This window comes from Triturus cristatus, chromosome 1_2 (assembly GCF_964204655.1).
Source record: "Triturus cristatus chromosome 1_2, aTriCri1.1, whole genome shotgun sequence".
Classification (NCBI taxonomy): Eukaryota; Metazoa; Chordata; class Amphibia; order Caudata; family Salamandridae; genus Triturus; species Triturus cristatus.
This window is the reverse complement of record NC_140580.1, coordinates 142098989-142119279: the sequence shown is the minus strand read 5'-3', so window position 1 is coordinate 142119279 and position 20291 is coordinate 142098989. Positions and strand designations below refer to the sequence as shown.

At 45.7% G+C, this 20291-nt stretch overlaps 1 protein-coding gene across 8 annotated transcripts in view; it reads right to left on the bottom strand.

Moving 5' to 3' along the window:
* CCDC186 (coiled-coil domain containing 186) overlaps window positions 1-20291 on the bottom strand; it is a 422247-nt gene that overhangs the window by 45574 nt on the left and 356382 nt on the right. For all 8 annotated transcript variants that reach the window (XM_085603302.1, XM_085603297.1, XM_085603300.1 and 5 more), the window contains one exon: window positions 4383-4593. In XM_085603302.1, coding sequence (XP_085459428.1) covers window positions 4383-4593 — 211 coding nt within the window. The remainder of the gene's footprint in view (window positions 1-4382; window positions 4594-20291) is intronic.

Genomic DNA, 20291 nt, shown 5'->3' with positions numbered 1-20291 from the left:
TCCTGTTTGAATCCTAACTAAGGTATTCATTTCCAGGAGGAAATATGCTCCACAACACATTCATTCCTTATTTTTTTGTTGCACTACTCATACCACTGCTACTATATTTTGTTCCTGATTTTTGGGTTCACAAAGTTAGAAATTCTACTGGAATCTATTTCTTTTTTCAATTGCTTGGCTATTTTCTTCCTCCTGGTGTCAGGAAAAAGGTCTGGTGTCTTGCTAATCACTTCAGTATTACTTTGCATCATCAATCAAGAGCTACAAGATTGCCAAGGAAGCTCTTTTCCCTTTGTGTTTTTCCTCTTAACTGGGACCCTCTTAAGAAGACACTTTGACACCTTTAATAGATACTATTTTGTTCATGCTGGTACCATGGCTACTAGGAGAGTCTCCCTTTCATAAGACAATACAAATAGGGACTCAAGAGACCTGCTCAGGAAACAGGTTTTCACACATTCTTCCTGGGTAATGAAAGGGACTACCTAAAGTCGTGGCCAAGGATAGCACTGAGCAAGAGCAACACTTAATTGTATTTTTCTTTATAAGCATTAACCATTTGGTACATAGGCATATGATCAATGGACAAAGACTCAGAACAGATGCTGATAGATGCACGTATTACTACTAATTTAGCAGTTGTAGGAGAACTGTTGCGCAGATTAACATTAACAATCACCATCTAAATGAAGTGTAGAGATGCAGTGACCAACTAGCTATCACAAAAAGAAGCATTCTTCTTGCCTCACTTTCTCAAAGAAGTCCAATCAGCTCTTAAATGTATCCTACACCAAAAAAAGTCATTTGATCCATCTTAAGTCTGAGGGCATTCCCTTTTGAAAGCCATGTCACACTTACTAAATAATATATCAATTAGAAAATAAATATACAAAAATTAACAAAAAGAGATCTTAGTTTAAAAACCCAGTTTGCTTTTAAAAGAAATCAGATTGTGGTCACTAATGCTAATTTAAATGGCAAAAAACTATGAACAGATTAGAAAGAGAAACTGAGGACGAAATACAGTAATGGTTTTAAATCGTAATGAAATATTACGATGGCTCTTACACAAGTCAATAATTGAACTTCAGTTCTCCAAGTAAAACTAGATAGTGTGCAATGTCACCCAATCAACTGTTGTCATCTCAAAGTAAATGCATTATTTAACACAAATACAATATTTCTATGCATACTGCAATAGCTGATGACCGAAGCAAATGAAATAATGATGATATCATCCTACAAATCAATATTGAGAAGGCAATTGGTTTTAGGGAAATACAGAGGTACACTTACTTTGAGTTCCAATTGGGAAAATTAAGGGGTTTATATGTCTAGTATTTGTTGACTGTATGTTTTCATTGATATCTCAATATTCAGCTTATCGAGCAGAATTGAGAAGTTTTACTTGAAAGTATGGATCCGCTTAAGAGTAGGGTGGTGCATGAGGTCTCTACTTAGCAGGTCTGGAATTAACTATTCCGGCCTTTAATTTCTCTTCTGCACGGTGCAATTACATGATAGTCCACATGGTAATGGAATAGCACAGATCTGGTATTATCAAGAAGAAATCTCCATACAGATCTCCATACTGTGCAGAAAACAGATCCTATTGCGCTCTCACATACCAACTACCTAAAGCCTGGACAGATATCAAGAGGGTCACAGAAAGGGACTGCATCTTGGGGGCAATGAGTGGGGTGAGAAGGGTGTTCAGCCAGACTACTTTTCAACAGCTGCCAATCAGGCCCAGAGTTCCTGCACCTGGCATATCAGGGTACATGGAGACCTCTTGTGAACTGATGAAGAGGTATCCCACTCAGGGATACTGCTTTGCCCGATAGATGATGCCCTAAGCAGGGAATTTCAGTGCATATCAAGCAAAAATAACTTCAGTTTTGCTATCTACTTGCCAAGTATGGGGAGGTCCTGGTACTATTGTGATGGATAAAGTTGGTGTTCAGTTGTGATATTTTCTATTTGTAGTCTACCAAGTTGTTCCACATGCTTTATTAGGCCTGGAATCTGCAAGCTTGCAAATTAGTGTCCTTGCTGAAAGTATATTTTTGCTTGAGTTAAAGAACAGCTCTAGCTCATATCTCAGACCTGAATCATGTAGATGTACTGATGTTTATTTAAGAGAAAAATACCACCACTTTATCTGGGTACTTTGTTGTTAAGATATGGTTTAGACAACACAAAATGCATGTTAGGGACCTCGTGATAGTTCCTTTAAGCAGAAAAATCAGGTTACATTGTTTCAAGTTAAACCTATTCGACAGTAATCACTAGAGATTTCATCATGGGTATGCTGACCATAGCCTTAATTGATTACATATTTGTATATTATAATGTGTGGCATTTTTCTGCACTGAAGACGGAATGCAGTTTCTATTTGGGTAGTCAGAGATTGTGTGTGTGTCTGTGTGTGTATATATACACATACACAGCTCATATCATATCTGTCTTAGATGCATCAACGGAGCCACCAAAAATGTGGCCGACGTGTTATTTTAAGATGGTGCTGTAATTTAAAGCCTTTTAACTAGATAAAAATAAAGAGTTACGTCAATTGCCTTTGAGAGATGTGAAAATGTGGAGATAAGAGTTAAAAATGTTTTAAAACGTTTAGTCATTTTAAATTTCATGTTTTATGTGATTTGATGTATGGGTATTACCTACCTGTGTAATACATTAATATTAATATTTGTTTTATAATTTTGTAAATCATACATGCAATAGAGACAAACTGTATTGATGTAAGTATTGGTCCAACCATTTGAGTTTTAGTCTGATTCTCACTTCTGTCGGTGTGGAACATACCAAATGGTAGAAATCACCAGGAAAACAAAAGATATCAGATGACTGCGTCTATTGTTTGTTATTCTTGTTGGTAATCGGTACCCACAGAGGAAAGAGCAGATCATTGACAGAATTACAAACTTAACATATTTTATTCATGCATCAACTTTATTAATCCATTCAAAAGTCCTAATAGCGTTTTGAGGTAGGGGGTGCTAATCCAGGTTTGTAGATATTAGAACAATGCCACGACTTTAGTCCCTCGTTGCTGCAGACTTACACAATACCCAGGAGTATATGTACAGATTTATAGAAAGGTGGAACTAATAAAGTTCATGTTTGCTCTTATTTACATACTAGCTATTTTGTTTTTCCAACTCCTTGTCGCAGCACAGCGTGAATGACCACAGAAAGCAATGACAAGCTCAAGTCTTGGCTTCACTCCACGAAATAAATCTTTAAAATTGTCTCAATTCCTTACGTAGTCGAGTCCTCATCAAACCTTGTTAAGATTTTTGATGATTGTGTTGCAAAGGAAGCACTATGACCAGTAGTTGGATCTCTTCTCCTATGTTGTTAGTAGCTGAGTGGAACCGTAGTACGCTGGTGATGGTATGAAAATTATACCATGCCACTGTGATGTCATTACTGAACATATGTGTTTCCAATAATTTTCCATGAGTTGCAATATCCTGAGTTCCAAAGTGTTGGTGGTTTGAAACAATAGGGGCATAGAGTAATCAATTGACCTTTAAAGTTCCAGTTTCTAGATGTCTGATGCTTTGAATCAGGATTTAGCAGCACAATGGGCAAATTAGAGAATTCTCCATAATGTCTTTTGTGGTGGAAAGAGATTATTACGTTATACATTTCATTACTTTAAAGTAACTTTCTGGCAGCTTGTAAAACATGGTTTCTAAGCACACCTGTGTGATTGAATATTTATACTAATAAATCAAAACCAAATGTAGTCCTCTCCATTACAGCTAGGTTTAAGGTTTATACCCATGCATTCATCCAACCCAACAATAAACACATTCAAGAGACAGAGAAACCTACATTGAAAGGAAACATAAAACAATAATACAGAAATAAAACACATCTGATATATTGACAGAAGTAAAAATGATTTTCCTACACTCTGGATAAGATCAAATACACTGTTGGCCTACGTACGGGGCAGCCAAGAAAAATGGCAGGGAAGGCAACATTAGAATAAGGAACTTTAGTGGGTAAAGTGCTGGCCAAACATGGCCACCATATTGGATCAAACTAAGATCAAGAGCAGCTCAGGACCATACACAGTCTCAAATGGCTGAAGATTTGGGTGAATATTCTAAAACTGATGGTGCAAATGCAAAGTGAAACTCCTCCCCAAGGGGATGGGTAGCTCCTGCAAAATGCTCACAATGTTTCCAAGAATTATTACTGTGAGTTTGAAGTCCAAGGAAACGTATATGGCCCAAAAGCATGTGCACATTCTTTGCAGGTAATGTAACAGCAAAGCGTAAGAAATTTAAAATGTAAACCAAATGCCGAGCTCCACAGCAAAGGGTTGTGGACCAAAGAATTATACATACTTAGTTTTTTTTCTAATTTCTTCCACTAGATGCTTTATGTGATCCTCCATGAACTCTATCTTTTCATTTTTGCGGGCATGAGCCTTCTGCAGTCGTACTATTCGCTCCACCAAGACAGCCTTGTCCACCTCTGGGAAATGATCCACTGGGACTGTGGAACCATTGTTTTCAGGGGAGCGATCTTCGTTACTATTCCGGGCATTCAGTGAACCTAAAGCAAGAAAATAAGGTTACAGATTAAAATGAAAATAATCATGAATAAGTCAAAATCGTATAGCTAAAAATGTTATTAAAACTGGTGCACAACCAAGTTTTTTGGCACTGCTAGAGAGAATACCAGTCGTGTTGCAAATAAATGTAAAGAACTGTGACTATCTAATTAAGGCAATTTGGTCTCTCACACAGGTAGCTCTACCCTGCTTAAATATCAGAACATCTCCTTAGAAGGTCTAAGGTAGTATATTACAAAGTACTGGACGGAAACACAGTAGCAGAAGCTCTAAAGCACAAGTTGCTTACTTGTGTACCAATATATCTGTAAGGGACATTAGTTAGTGATAGATTCCTTACCTTAGAATATCCCCAAGCGTCAGACTGGATCCAGAAAGTTTTCTTCAGCAGTACCCCTGAGCGTGGGTAGGCGTCGTCGTGCGGCTCCGCGTGCGTCGCTGGTGTCGTAGCCACCGAGATGACGTCGTGGGAGCTACTTAGACGCGCCCACGCGTGCTGACATCAGTTCTGTACACGACTTTTCCACGCCAGGAAAGCAGAGCCGTGCCAGAGAACGGCTACTGGTGCAATAGAACTAGGGCTCTGAAAGGGATGATCTGAACCCTAGAGAACAGTTCGCAGAACGGGGAGGATGGGCGGGCGGTAAGGAATCTATCACTAACTAATGTCTTTTACAGATATATCGTTAAACAATTAAGTAACTTGTGCATCTGAAAGAGACACTTTCGTGATAGATTCCTTACCTTAGAAAACATACCAAAGCAATACCAACCCCGGTGGTGGGTCTGTGAAGTGAGATCACACCAGAAAGTCACGGAGAACCGAACGGCCAAAGAAGCCTTCTCTCCGGACTTAACTGTCAAGACAATAGTGCTTAGTAAAAGTATGCAGCGAGGCCCAAGTGGCTGCCTGATAGATGGCTTGCAGGGGGACACTATGTCCCAATGATGTAGTAGCTGCTGTCGCCCTGGTAGAATGAGCACGCAGTCCAACCGGAGGTTCCTTTTTAGCCAGAGAGTAACAGGCTTTAATGCACAGGACAACCCATCGGGAGATAGTCCGCTTGTGCACAGCCCGGCCTTTCTTGGCGCCCACGTAGCCAACAAAGAGCTGGTCATCCACCCAGAACTGTTGTGTGTGGTTGAGATAGAACGAAAGAGCACGTTTTGGGTCCAGACGGTGGAGCCTCTCCTCTTCTCTTGAAGGGTGCGGAGGCGGAAAGAAAGTGGGCAGAGTGACAGTTTGCCCGAGATGAAAGGCAGAGACTACTTTTGGTAGAAAGGAGGGACATGGGATAAGTACAACCTTATCCAGATGAATCACCAGGAAAGGAGGTTTGCAGGAAAGAGCCTGCAGCTCACTCACCCGCCTAGCGGAGGTGATGGCCACCAGGAAGACAGTTTCCAAAGTTAATAACCGCAAAGGTCAGTTATGAAGAGGCTCAAAGGGAGCGCACATCAAGTATGTGAGAACCAGGTTCAAGTCCCATTGAGGCATCGCAAAAGGAATAGGAGGGAAAAGGTGAGTAATGCCTTTGAGAAATCTATTGACAACCGGGGACTTGAAAAGAGAGGGCTGATCAGGCAGCCTAAGAAAGGCTTAAAGAGCAGAAAGGTAGCCCTTGATAGTGACCAGAGCAGAGCCCTGCTGGGCCAAAGAGAGAAGGAATAAAAGGAACTCAGAAAGAGGGGAAGAAAGAAGGTCTACAGCTTTCGCTGTGCACCATGCCACAAATGTTTTCCACCGACAGATGTATACAGTTTTAGTGGAGGGACGCTTGGCTGCGAATAGATCTAACCAAGGTTCTCCTCACTGCTGAAAGAGACCTTGTGCCACGTCCAAGTGAAGACGTCATTCGTGATTCAACATGCACCTGCGGCTGAGTTCGTCCGCCCTGGCGTTCAGAGAACCTGCCAAGTGTTGAACCACCAAGGAAATGCCTTGACGTTCCAGCCATGTCCAGAGACGCAGAGCCTCCTGACATAGGGTCCACAACCCCACCCCGCCTTGTTTGTTTCAATACCACATGGCGGTGGTGTTGTCTGTGAACACCTGCACTACTCTCCCCTTGACAGAGGGAAGGAATGCTTTCAGTGCAAGTCAGATCGCCCTGAGCTCCAAAAGGTTGATATGGAGCTTGGACTCCGCCGGAGATCAGAGGCCTCTGATCTCCGCCTCTCCCATGTGGCCGCCCCATCCGAGGAGGAACGCGTCCGTCACCACTGTGTGCTCGGGTTGGGGAAGGGAAAGGGATCTGCCGCTGACCCAATGCTGGTCCGTGAGCCACCACTGCACAGGACTGTGCAGTGCCCTCCGAGATCTGGACGTAGTCGGACAGATTTCCCCCGATGCTGCGCCCACTGTAACTTCAGGTCCCACTGCAGAGCCTGCATATGCCACCTGGCATGATTGATGAGCAGGAGGCAGGAGGCCATGAGGCCCAGCAGCCTCAGGGTCTTCCTGACCGAAACCCAGGACCAGGGCTGAAAGATCAGAATCATAGCCCGAATGTCCCGGACTCACTGTTCGGGAGGATAAAACCGAAAGTGTTCCATATCCAGAACCGCTCCGATGAAGAGGAGCTTTTGAGAGGGATCCAGGTGCGACTTCGGCACGTTGATGGAAAACCCCAGCAAATGCAGGAGGTCGGCCATAGTCTGGAGGTGGGAGACGACTGCCTGGGGCGAGCCCGCCTTCAACAGCCAGTCGTGGAGATAGGGGAAGACCGAAACCCATGATCTAGGCAGATGAGCAGCGACCACTGCCATCACTTTCGTGAACACCCGAGGGGCGCTGGTAAGGCCGAAAGGGAGCACGGTAAACTGAAAATGCTCGTGGCCTACCGTGAACCGTAGGTAACGCCGGTGGGCCGGCAGGATGGGGATATGAAAATAAGCATCCTGCAAGTCCAACGCTACCAGCCAGTCTTGCGGGTCTAGGGCAGACAAGACCTTGAGCCAGCGTGAGCATCTTGAACATCTCCTTCCGAAGGAAGCGATTGACGTTCCGGAGGTCTAAGATAGGATGCAGGCCCTTGTCCTTCTTTGGGACCAAGAAGTAGTGGGAATAACAACCACAAACTACTTCTGGCGTCGGAATGCGCTCGAAGGCCCCCTTCGCCAAGAGGGCCGCAACTTCCTGCTGGAGACGTGCCAAGTGATCCCCCGACATGCGGTGGCACTGAGTTGGCATGGCTGGAGGGGTAGACTCGAAGGGGAGGGAGTAGCCCCTTCGGACAATCTGCAGATGGTGCGCCAGTGGAGGAGGTGATGTTGAATCCTGCCACCCACTGGCGTCCGGTGGGCCTGAAACACTGGACTAGGAAGGTTTTAAGGCGGTGGTGGCAGGGGCTGTGGTGGATTGACCCGCCCACTGGCCCCGGGACCCACCACGGCGGGCCCCGCGACCGCGGCTGCGCTGAGGTTGCGTTGGCCAGCGGTTTTGAAAGGAACGCGCTTGGGCGTGTCGACCCGAACCTCGAAAGGAGCAGCCAAGCGTAACGGAGGAGCGCCACCGTTGTGGAAAGAGCCCTGCCGAGGGAGTCGGCCGTGTCAAGTCCACAACAGATAGTGAATTTGGCAGCATCTCTCCCCTCGGTAATGGCCTGGGAGAGCACCGCCCGAGCTTCCACAGGGCACTGAGGCAGCACCTGTGCCACGGTGCCCCACACAGAATGTGAGTAGCAGCCCAACAGGCACGCAGTATTCACCGCCCTCAATCCGGAACTGACAGAAGTGAAAATCTTTTTCCCAAATTGCTCCAGTTTTTTAGATTCCTTTGGAGGAGCAGAAGGGAAAGCGCTCGGAGAGGCAGAGGCCTGGACAACAAGACTCTGAGGCATCGGGTGTTGTGTGAGAAAGCTGGGGTCGCCAGGCGATGGTGGCTTGCTACACCCTTATCCACAGGAACCCCTGTGTTAGGTCTGTTCCAGGTGTTTACCAGGATGTCAGTAAGGGAATCGTTGAAGGGCAGCAGTGGCGCCGTGGAGGAGGATGCTGGCTGCAGCACTTCAGTCAGGAGATTGGTCCTGATAGGCACAGAAGGGAGCTCGAGGTTAAGAGCCTCAGCCGCCCTTCGCAACACCACAGAAAAATTCCCAACCTCCTCCGTAGCCACGGAAGAAGGGGACAGGGTACCAGGGTGTGGAGAGAAATCCTGATCACCTGGACCGTGCATATCACCCTCCCAGTCCGGTTTATCCTCGCATTGAGCTGCGAGAGGGTCCTCAGACCCCTCCCAGTACTCCCCTTCGTCCGCCGGCTGTGGAAGAGGCTGGTAAGGACGAGGTGCCCGGGGAAACGGGAAAAACTCCCCGCCTGGAATTGGGGAGTAGTAGACAAATCCAGGATCGACGCAGTCCAGCGTCGTGTCCTGCTGAGGCCGGAGCCAGCGCCGAGGCCATAGCCAGCGGCCCGCAGGGGATCATGCCGGCGTAGCCGGGGCCAAAGGTGGCGGCACGGGGGCAGACCCACCCAACGGGGCCACAGGCGCTCCGGAGGGACCCGATGGGGCGAACAGGCCGACAGGAACATGGCCGACAGGAAGACCTGTATTTTGTCCTGAGTCGCGTTCGTGCCCGGGAAGGGCGGGTAGGCCTCAAGCAACAACGGAGGCTCCATCGGGGCCACGGGGGAGTGACCGCCCGCCCCTTCCACCGCGTCCCATGACCGGTGAGGGGTAAACGAAGAGCGACATTGCTTCTTTGACTTCTTAGCCATGACTTACCTGTCCCCGAATCCGATGAGCGATGTTGTCGGCTTCGCGACCGGTCCCTCGACCTCCCACGGGAGCGGGACCTCGAGCAGCGGGGAACGGATTGTCAGACCTCCAACAACTTTCGGGAACGCTCCCGCAAAGCTTTCGGCTCCATGGCCCGACAATCGGGGCACGCCTCGGGGTCATGGAGGTGCCCCAATGTAGTGGGTTCGGGGTGACAGAGACGCAGGACTAGGTTCTTGAGATGTGAGGAGTGTTTTATTTCACAAGATTCTGTACAGTCTTGACTTTCCGCAGGATGATTGGGTGAAGGTTCTGGAGGTCCGAGTTGTCTGGAAAGGGAACCCAACTCGATATTCTCCTTCTGGGGGTCCCAGGTCTTGACGCTCCGGCCGGGTCTCTCCGTTCGGTTTTCCCAAAAAGATAAAGGAAACCATATATTAGAAAGATTGTCCCGCAACGTGGGGAGAAGGACCGGGAGTGAGGGACACCGTGGTGGGGATTTTTGAGTCGTGCCTAGGTGCTCAACAACAAAAGGAGGGTCTGTGGTTTTCTTGGTAACACGGGAGTGCCGACTAGGGATAGAAGCTATCAGTGAGGTCGATGAGGCAGCTACTGGGATTTCCCCTTCCCCACCCAACCTGCTACTCTTCCCCGTACCTGCTCCAGCCACGCTCCTCCCCTGGGAACGTGGCAGGGCGCTTCGCGGAGTCGTTGGCCTCCTGGCTTGTTGTTCTCTGCTCCCGGGACCGTCTCGTCGGTGCTTGTTCTTGCTTCTTCCGTCCGCTTCTCTCGACCTGCCTTCCGCCTCCACTCCGGTTCTCGCTCCTCCGCTTTCCTCCACTCCTGTTCTCGTTCCTCCGCTCTTCTCCTCCACTCCGGTTCGCTCTCTACCTCCGGGGAAACGCCGTCCGCCGTCTTCCTGGTCTCGCTCTCCTTTGAAGTCCCGCGGCGGGAGACGTCATCCAGGGGAGGAGATCCAGCCCAAGGGAACTCCTTCTTAAAGGCGCCCTGTACTTTTTCCGGCAACCAGTCTTGTGGACTGTAGGGAGCCCAGTCGTCCCGTCTGGTCTGTTCGTCGGAAGCCTGTGTGATAACACAAGGGGGTATAGAAGTGTCGCGTGACCAATAGTGACAAGCAGGTGATCCTGTCTCTGACATGTCCCCTGCCCCGTCACACCCAAGCAGAAGAGACACACGTTGTGCAGGTCCGCCACTGACATGTTCCGACGGCAGGCCCTACAGGACTTAAACCCGGGCATCCCTACTGCACCAGAAGTCAAGTACTCGACAAAACAAGAGAAACAAGTTCTCAGAAACCAAGCTAAAATATTAACTATGGGTACCGCTCTCTCTCGGATCTGCGCTTGCAGGCGCAGAAAAACAAAGAACTGAAGTCCGCGCGCATGGGAGCGTCTAAGTAGCTCCGACTACGTCATCTCGGCAGCTAGGACGCAAGCGACGTATGCGGAGCCGCACAACGACTCCTACCGAGGCGCAGGGGTGCTGCTGACGAACATTTTCCGGATCCAGTCTGACACCTGGGGATATTCTAAGCAAAGGAATCTATCACTAACGTGTCTCTTTCAGATCAGGCATACAATAATGCATGTGAGGGAGTCCATGTGGTTGGTCTCCAGATCTCATAAAGGGATACATGACTTGAACTTCAATTAAAACGCATTTCCTTTGGTAACTCAGAGCTTAATCCTTTTGGGCCACAACGCCCCATTTGGGGTTTAGCATTTCAAGACACACTCTAATAGGCAAGGAAGGCCTCAGAAGCTTTGCAGCCAGGTGGGTTCCCTGCATGTTTTACTTGGCTCCATCAACACAAGTTCTCAGAACTTGTTCCAATTAAGTTACAGAGTTTTTTGTTCCAGAGAAATACTGGGGATTACACAAATGTCAAGGAACAAATGCAGTATATCAATCTGAAATCATCTTGAAAAAGAATGCTGGATGTTTACGTAAAACAACTACATTTCTTTGAAAGACAGTGTAATTTATTTGGGGTTTTTAAATAGTATTTTTTGTAATTTTCTTGAACAGAAAGCAAAGCAAGCAAGCATTTGCAATGCAATAGGTCTCACATTTGTTAAATTTAGAGCTGTTAGCGTTGTAAATGACAATGTTTTTTACTTTTGTTTTTATATGTGCAGTTGAGTAATTATATCTGCATAGCGCCACTGGTATAAAAAAGCAAAAGTGAAAAACATTGTAATTTTTAACACCAACAGCTTTAACTAACAAATGCAAGACCTATTGCATTGCAGATGGTTGTTTACCTAGCCATGTTGCGGGTGCAGTACCATGTGTGGCCTGTTGCGGGTGCCTCTTTTGCCCACATATCGTATTGTGGATGCAGAAACTTTTATAAAGTAATTTACTATGCAAAGTCTTCCAACAGGCCACTGTACTACTGTATTTCAAATGCCCACGTCTTTTATGTAGCAGGCTGGAATACCATAACCGAAGTCCAAAGAGAAACACCTTGTGCAAGGGTGTCATGAGACTAATGCAGGCAAGGAAATAGCTTCTCTGACACCAGCTTAGGCAGCAAAATATAGCTACACTGCGGTACAGTGGGCCCCTTGCACGCATGGAGCCAGGTGCAGTTTCATCTGTTGCACTAGTAATGATTTTTATGGGTGAGTGACTGAACTGTGGAGATCCGGAGCAAAGGGTGAAAAAATCCACCTAGGGTAGCACCAATGCAATCTCCACTGTGCACGCGCTGCCACGACCAGTTTTATAATATTAACAACTGGTAAATGGGGAGGGCAAAGAAGGACCAAAGTAATCGACGTGCTGGTCGCACTCGCACACATGGGTATCACGGCCCTAAAGCCCTAAGTGTTTCACCCTCCGCTCTCTATATTGTGCAGTGCGCGCTGCGGTCTCTCTTGCTTACGAAAGTGCACACTTTTCCAGATCTATTTTCTCAGGACATTTTTATGGAGAACCAAAAATACAGATAAAAAAAAAGTCAGTGATTTATATTTCCTAGATGTTGTTTGGCATTTGGAACGGTCTTCTGCCATTCGGAACGGTCTTCATTGCTGCATATGGAGAAACGGAAAGCATTGAATCCAACAATAGGGTTAAAACTACTTCAGAATAAGGAAAGAGTGTCGATCGGCGCCGTGTTATGTTTGAATTGCCTCTGTTTATGGCTATATCTTTCTCTTTGCAAACTGACTGCACAGAACAGTGTTTAAGTTAAAAAGACAAAAGAAAGAATCACTTGAAGTTTCCTTGCAAATTACCTCAGAAAACCCACTCTAGGGAATCTGTGGTAATAAAAAAAATTATTCACGGCACCAGCGATTTAGCTTTCAACATCGTAATCTAAAGCGCGGGTGCCGTACTTGACATTGAAGATGGGTGTGGTGATGTTGCTAACAGTACTGACAAGGAGAACAGAGGCTGCTCGGGCCCTTAGCCTCCTCTATCGTATATACTTCACAGAAACAATGGTGCACGATTCTCCCGCGCAATACCATTGTATCTGGAAAAGCTCGGCTTTGTAGATAAAAATTCAGCGTAGGTTTTCCTACATGGCCGGGTTTGATTACAGTAAAAAAATATCGGGCTAAACTGTGAAAATCTTATTATTCTATAGACAAAAGAGTTGGATAAAGGCAGACTGGAAAACTATGTGAAAAGTGAACACTGGGAACAATGTTTACATAAGATTGTATAACAATGAAAAATGCTCTGTGGCAGCAGACGCTTGTAGCCTGAGGTGCTTTCTTCACAGCTCACACGGCGGGAAGGTGGGAGGCAGAGGACACTCCAGACACTGAGCAGAGGGAGGGGAGCCACCCCCGACGGGTAAGACGCTTTGAGCTGGAGAGAGACTTGCACGAAAGTGACAGCGGGAGGAAGCAGTTTATTAAGAAGATCCTACTGCTGAAGAGTTGGATAAAGGCAGACTGGAAAACTATGTGAAAAGTGAACATTGGGAACAATGTGCACGAACTCGCCTAGAGCGCCTCGAAGACAGATCCGTCTGTTAGGTGCGGCCCAGTTTGCCTCAGGAATGAGGGAGACCATTTTAGATTTATTCCCAGTAAGGGCCTGGACCGTGTGTTGAGTCTGCTCCGCTGGGGGTGTTGGTCCTTAGAGCCGTGAGTGGTGGTGAGCAGGAAGCGGCATTTGTTTGTGCAAGGGATTGAGCACTGTGAAAGCTGGCCGACGCCGCGGGAGACATGGTCCGGAGTGCAGTGACTTCAGCAAGTTTAGAGTCAGTCGGGCTACTCCCTGCCACAGCCCACATTGTCCATACCTGTAAATAGAAAAAGTGCTGCACAACGGATATGTTTAAAAATTAAATGAAGTGAACGCAATGGACGCAGAAGCACTGTAACAGGCAGTAACGGGCGGGACGCAGAGCTCCTTGATGATATGCTGTGCTCTGTGGCTGCAGACGGCTTGTAGCCTGAGGTGCTTTCTTCACAGCTCACACAGCAGGAAGGTGGTAGGCCGAGGATGCTCCAGACACTGAGCAGAGGGAGGGGAGCCACCCCCGAAAGGGAAGACGCTTTGAGCTGGAGAGAGACTTGCGCGAAAGTGACAGCGGGAGTAAGCAGTTTATTAAGAAGATCCCACTGCTGAAGAGCCGACATTAGGGGAAAGTGGAGCGAAATAAAACATCACTGGAACGCTGAAACAAACAAGCAGTGGTGAACGGCGAAACAAGGAAGTAGTCCCTACACGCATGGATATGCCGAGCAGCGGAACGAAACTGTAGTTGGGCGCCGCTGTCTCTGGGCTACACGGAAGTTAGCAAATGACCAACAGCCAACAGAAAGGCAGATAACAACAACACTACCACAAGTAAGCCAATAGCAAGCGGAAAAACAGATTACATTAAGTTCAAGCCAACATACAGATTACTTTATGTCTCGCTGAGACAGCGCATGCAAGACGAGACCTAAAAAAAGAGGGCCTGTAGCCAACCCTATGCTGAGAACAACCAAAGGCTGCGCACAGCGAGGTTGGCAGACAGTGCAGGTTGGGTGCAAAGCCAGACCACAGGCCAGGATCTGCAGCCAACCCTATGCTGTGCAAGGTCAAAAGCCATGCGGAGCAGAGGATTGGCTGCCTGCGGTGGCAGGACATGGCATGGCCGCAGGGTAGACCTAGTTGGGTATGGTAATAAAATATTACTTTAAGTTAAAAATAATGTTAAAAAAAATTAGAAATTCACTGGCAAAAAAATTAAGGTTAAAGTGATGTTCTAGTTAGATGAAAATTAAGTGATAACGTTGCATTTTAAACTAAAAAAAACACTGCAAGTCACCAGTTATAGCTAACTGAAGTAACTATAACGCATGCCCTTGCCGTGCACTGCATATTGCATCACTCATGACATATTCTATGACATCACTGATAACATCACATCAATGAGACATCTGAAATGACACCAATGATGGCAATACTGTGCACTGTGTGGTGTCATCTTTTGCTGGGGTTGAAGGCAATCTTTTAGCAAAGCTGCAAAAGTGTAAAATAAAGTAATAGATTTATCAGCAAAGTGCTGCATAGTTAATTAAAACCATTAAACATAAACATGCATAAAAACCAATGCAGTAAGTGCAAAATTAAAAAAAAGTTTAAAAAAAAACCCACAATCAATAGTCACTGAATTAGGATATCAATATAATTGTTACGGAAAGTATCTGATCACAAGTTGCAAGTTACTTCATTTAATGTACAGTTTCAATGTTTAAAGTTCAGTCTTCAGTTCACTAAATGCAAGCACTTATTTTCACCACAAATTATTGCACAATTTTAATGACCCTTATGTTCAGGCGAGTGTGTGTTCGGGGTTGAGGCCCTGTTTAAGTGCTTGTCTGCAGGTTCTTATTCCGGCTTGGATAAACAGGCCCCTAAGAAATGTTCTTCTTTCTGGAAGTAAGATGGGACAAAGACATGCGATGTAGATCGTCGTCTTTTTATCCTACCCGCAAAGCCTGTACTCATCACATTCAGATGTTCTGGACAAAGGTGGGATCCGGTCCACGGTTAGATGACCCCCAAGGTGAAGTGCATAAATGCTATCTTCTGGTGATATGGGTATCCATGATCAAAGTATGGCTGGGGTTCTAAGTGTTTATATGAATTGATAATTTGACAGGCATATGCCTGGTTTGCCAGGGTTGCTTTATTCTCCTGTAAAGAGAGAGATCTTGTGATTCGATTGAAATGTTTCTTGAACTCTTTACTTGAGATTTGCAAACTCCATAGGTTTCCTACATGAAGGGATTGAATTGCATCTTTTAGAAGATCACAGAGTCCCGCCTTTGAGTTGGGGGTGCCTATTTCCTGTCAGACCCGAGCAGACAGTGTCGAGGTCATCCTGACCGAACCCGTGACATATTTTGAAGAAGGCACTTTTAATAGCCCAGCTGTATTTCATTAGGCCAAATTCCAGACACACCTGGGCCTGTGCAGTACAGGGTGGAGTTTAAATGTTATCCAATAAGCCTTGGCCACTAGTGATTCTAAAGGTTTTACCATCTTCTCTCCTACAGTTTCGGAGCCATAAGCTATAGTAGGTAATAGCTTCCCTGCCGTCACCTTTTGGAATGGCCCAACAAGGATGGGGCCATGCAGGGTTTTTGCTAGTTTCAAGAAGCCAGATGTTAAGGAAGCACCTTTTGACTTCATGGCCTCAATGTGCCGTGTCCGGGAAGCTATTGAGTAAAATACCACTCCTAGGTACTTGCACTGTGAGGAACACACAGCTGGGGGCCACCAAAGGTCCATGTACCAGGTGATATGCTCTTCTTCGTAATTTTGACCACTTTGGTCAGGAAACGCTGCAACCCCTCCGGCGTCCGTCTCAGTGAAAGGAGGTCATTGGTGTACAGAATGTCTGTCATGGGGAGTCCACTCAGTTTTGGCAGATGGGCATTAGAGGAATTTAACGTGCGATACGTCTGAGATGTAAAAATCAAACAGCAGCATGGTAAGCACGCACCCCTGCTTCGGGCCAGTTGTGTATATTTTCCGTGAGAGTTTAATGCCGTCCCCTAGTTGGACGCATAGCTAGGTGTCTGTGTACAATAGCTGAATTGCATTCAGGATTTTGATGGGCATCCCAGCGTTTGTAAGCTTCTGGCACAGAAAGTCAAGAGGGACCTTGTCAAAGGCAGCCGTTAAGCCAACAAAGCAGGTGTAGAACGTTGTTTCGGAGGTCAGGGCTGATCGCATGCAGATGTTAAGAGCAGAAAGGTTTGATGACTTGCCCTGTCCGGCATGAAATCCTGATTGATTCCATGGGATTCTGGCTGATGACTCTACCGATGCTACTAGGTCTTGCAAAAAATGTGGAAATATGATCTAATAGTGCTATTAGTCTGTAATTACGAGGGGTACCTCTCTCACTACCTTTGTGGACAGGGTGAAATATTGATTCAGGCTGTGAATCGGGGGTTATCTGGTACTCCATCACTAAACTGTGCAAGATGTTAGATTTTTTGCACAGTAGTCTGGATTAGATTTGAAAAGGGTGGCCAGAAGACAGCTGGACCCCCTGTGGCCATTCTTCTTTAGTCCTCCTTATTATTATTTTCTAGGCGTCTTAGGTTTTGAGCGAAGATATCTAAGAAACATCTGTCAGATTCAGTGCTGCTGCTAGCTATACCAAAAGGTGCATGAGAAGGGTTGTGGACTTTCTCAGCTGACTTTTTATCTGGCATCATGAATGAGGACATTTGATTACCTGTGGTGCTTGCCATATGGTTCGGTTCCTTATACTCCCTCAGGTGCTGCACCCATAGTTTTTTTAGGAATATTTGTATTGAAAGAGGCTGTGGTATCCTTATCAAGATCATTTATGATCTTCCAAAAAGCGTTTGGGTTTGTTGTTTTACAGGCGTGAAGGACCCTAGGCCGAAGCGTATTCGGGTGGTCTTTTTTGGCTGTTCACATGTCCCTCTTGCAGTTCTGGCACATTACCCTTATCTTTTTCTCCTGCTAGGATATATTTGTGGGATTCTTTCTAAATCTCTGGTATTCTCTGTATAAAGATTTATTTGGGGTAATAAGCTGTTTAGCGGTCCAGAAGTGAGGATTCTGACTGATGTTAACCGCCTGCGCCAACATTTTATCATTACAGAACTGTCTTAACAGTGTTTCACTGTATCAGTCCTATTTAATAATCAGATTAATTTGGTATGGTGGAACTCTTCTAGGAGCTCAATGCATGATCGTCCAACTTGTTCTGTAGAGTCCTTGCCACCTTAGTCCCTCAAATTAGGTGCAGTGGAGTCTGCAACAAATATGTTGGCGGGGTGATGTCAGCGAGGGAAAAGATTTAGCGATATTATCCGAGTGTTGTGATCGCTATCCTCACATCCCTCAAGCCTAAAGCCACCAATGTATTTGAAGAGCGAAAGAGTTGCGGCTGTGAAGTCCATTATAGATGTTGATCTATGCAAAATGTGGCTCCAGTATGGGGGCTGACCCTCGGAGTATCTTCTATTCAGGATGCGGAGGCCGGAGTTTTCAAGTAGACCTGCGATCTTCATGCCCTTTGGCCTCTACGTTTTGGAGCCGTTCATTTAAATATATTTTAAAAAAAATCATATTTCATTACCTTAGTTTGGGGATGCAGTGTTCACGTTTTAACACTATTTACTGCTCCTGCTTGCCTGGCCACAAGGAACACATATTTAGAAATCGGGCACCTGGGGCACGGCAGCATTAGCTCTGCGTCGCGGTGGCGCCTTCAGTCTTCATTAAAGGTGCTTTGGTTCTTTTCTGCCATTAAAGGGAAGGATCAATTGCGATTAATTAAATCTTTTGTGCGTTTCCCTGCAATGCTTGCCTCTGCTTCCACCTACTGGTGAAAGGTAGCATTTTTGAAGATAATATCCTTTCTTTAATTCTGGGAAAGTTTTTTGGGGCAGCTATTGAGCCAGTATTTACCCAATAGTTATTCCTTTGGCCTCTAGCTTATGACCAATCAAACTGTAATATATTTTGGGCACTTTTTGGCCCACGGTTTAAGCCTATATTTAAACTTTGGTTGTATCATACCAATAATGGAGGGCACTAGTCCTCAGACCCATGCAGTGACTGAACTCATGGGAGAATCTATTAAAGATTTTCAGAGGACGGACTCTGTGAGGGAGGCGGTGGACACCGCATTGACTTAGAGGAAGATGGAGACCCTGCAGAGAAGAATTATTTTTCCCTCTCAGACGGACACTCCCCGTATAGCTCTGAACCCCAGAGAGGGGGCAAGGTTTCCCACAAGAGGAAACATATTGAGAGGGCATTTAAACACAGCAATGGCGCAGGTTGCCTTTGTGCTACAATAAAAAGTGGTACTCTTAGCAGCAGAAACAAAAGGGGCTACCATGACTGGGCACAGAGAAAAGTTGTCCGTAGCGGCATGATTGAAAGAAGTGACATTCATGGCACAAAAGATTTAAGGAGCAGTCTAAACTCCTCTGTGGAGAATGTTGATTATGAGGATTTGGAGATGATGAATTTATTTGTCATCCTCAGGACAGTTATGATATTCTGGGGGTCTTGATGAGGATCTGGATCAAGCCTCTTCCTCCCATGAGATTAAGGACCCCTACGGGGGTGAGAAGTTTAACCTCACTACAATTAAACATCTGCGCAGCGCGGAATGGTGGGCAATGGATCACGTTGCGAAGTACCTTACACATTCGGGCTGAAAGTCTCTTGACAAGGAGACACGTAATTTACCTTTAGGCTGTCCGCAGCATTTTAGGAATCTCGAGGTGTGAAATCGCAAGGTCATCTTCAGGAATGTTCCAGACTTTGTCATGGAATCATATGCAAGCAACCACAGCTGGGGAGCCGGGCTGAACAATTTAGACACAGGTGGAAAATGGTTAAAGGAGGAATAGTAACTTCACATAAACTGTTTAGAAATGTGGGCTGGTCTGAATGACAATGAGTTTCAGTTTTATTCAGTTTTACTGACACATTTAAACACACTGATTTGATTATACAATTTCACAGCAGCTTCTTATTTAAATCAATTGGGAGGTCAAAAACCTTGGCACATTTGGCAAGATAAATTTGGTATTTTTGTTGTGAACATAAGATTGTGTTAAGAACCGAATATATTCCAGGTCTTCAGAATGTAAGAGTGGACTGGAATTCCAGATTTCTGTGAGTGTTCAGCCATTGGAATTCAGACCCAGAGGTTTTCACAAAATGCCAGGGTACTTATAGCTCCTAACCAATTCAAACTGATTTCCCTCTTAAGTACCTGGACCGTAATTTAGCTGTGGATGCGTTGATTGACATGATTTTAATTTAATATTAAGCTCAAGGAGGTTGAGCGATATGTATTCATAAATGGAACTGATTAGGCGCTGCAGACCTATAGGTGTCTGGCTAAGTAGGATGGCATCATCAGCGTATTGTAAGTATTTTGGAGGAGTGTGTGCAAGTTTGGGGGAATGTGAATTCATTGAATTCCATATGTTGATTCAGATCGGACATTTAAAGATTGAACAAACACGAGGCCAGCATGCACTCCTGTTTTAAACCATTGGATGTTTCAATTCTCCGGGTGAGACAGGTTCGATCACCCATCTTGAGCAGAACCCAGGAATTCGTATAAAGGAGGATGATAAGGTCTAATAATTTCGGAGGCACTCCCCATGCAGCTAACTTTTTCCATAACAAGGCTCGAGGGTCTGACTCGAATGCTGCTTTAGATCGACATAACATATGTACAGATTTTACTTTCTTAGTATTGCTCTCTCAGCCATCAGCATTAGCGCAAGGAGATTAGTAGATGTCAACCGACCCTTACGAAATCCAGATTGATTAATTGGAATTAGGTTCACTGTTGCTAACCAATCTTCAAGTTCAACGTCAGTCAGATCTAGTAATCGATAGTTTGCAGGAACATCAGGGGGACCACATTTGGAGATGGGTTGTAGAAATCTTCCTTGC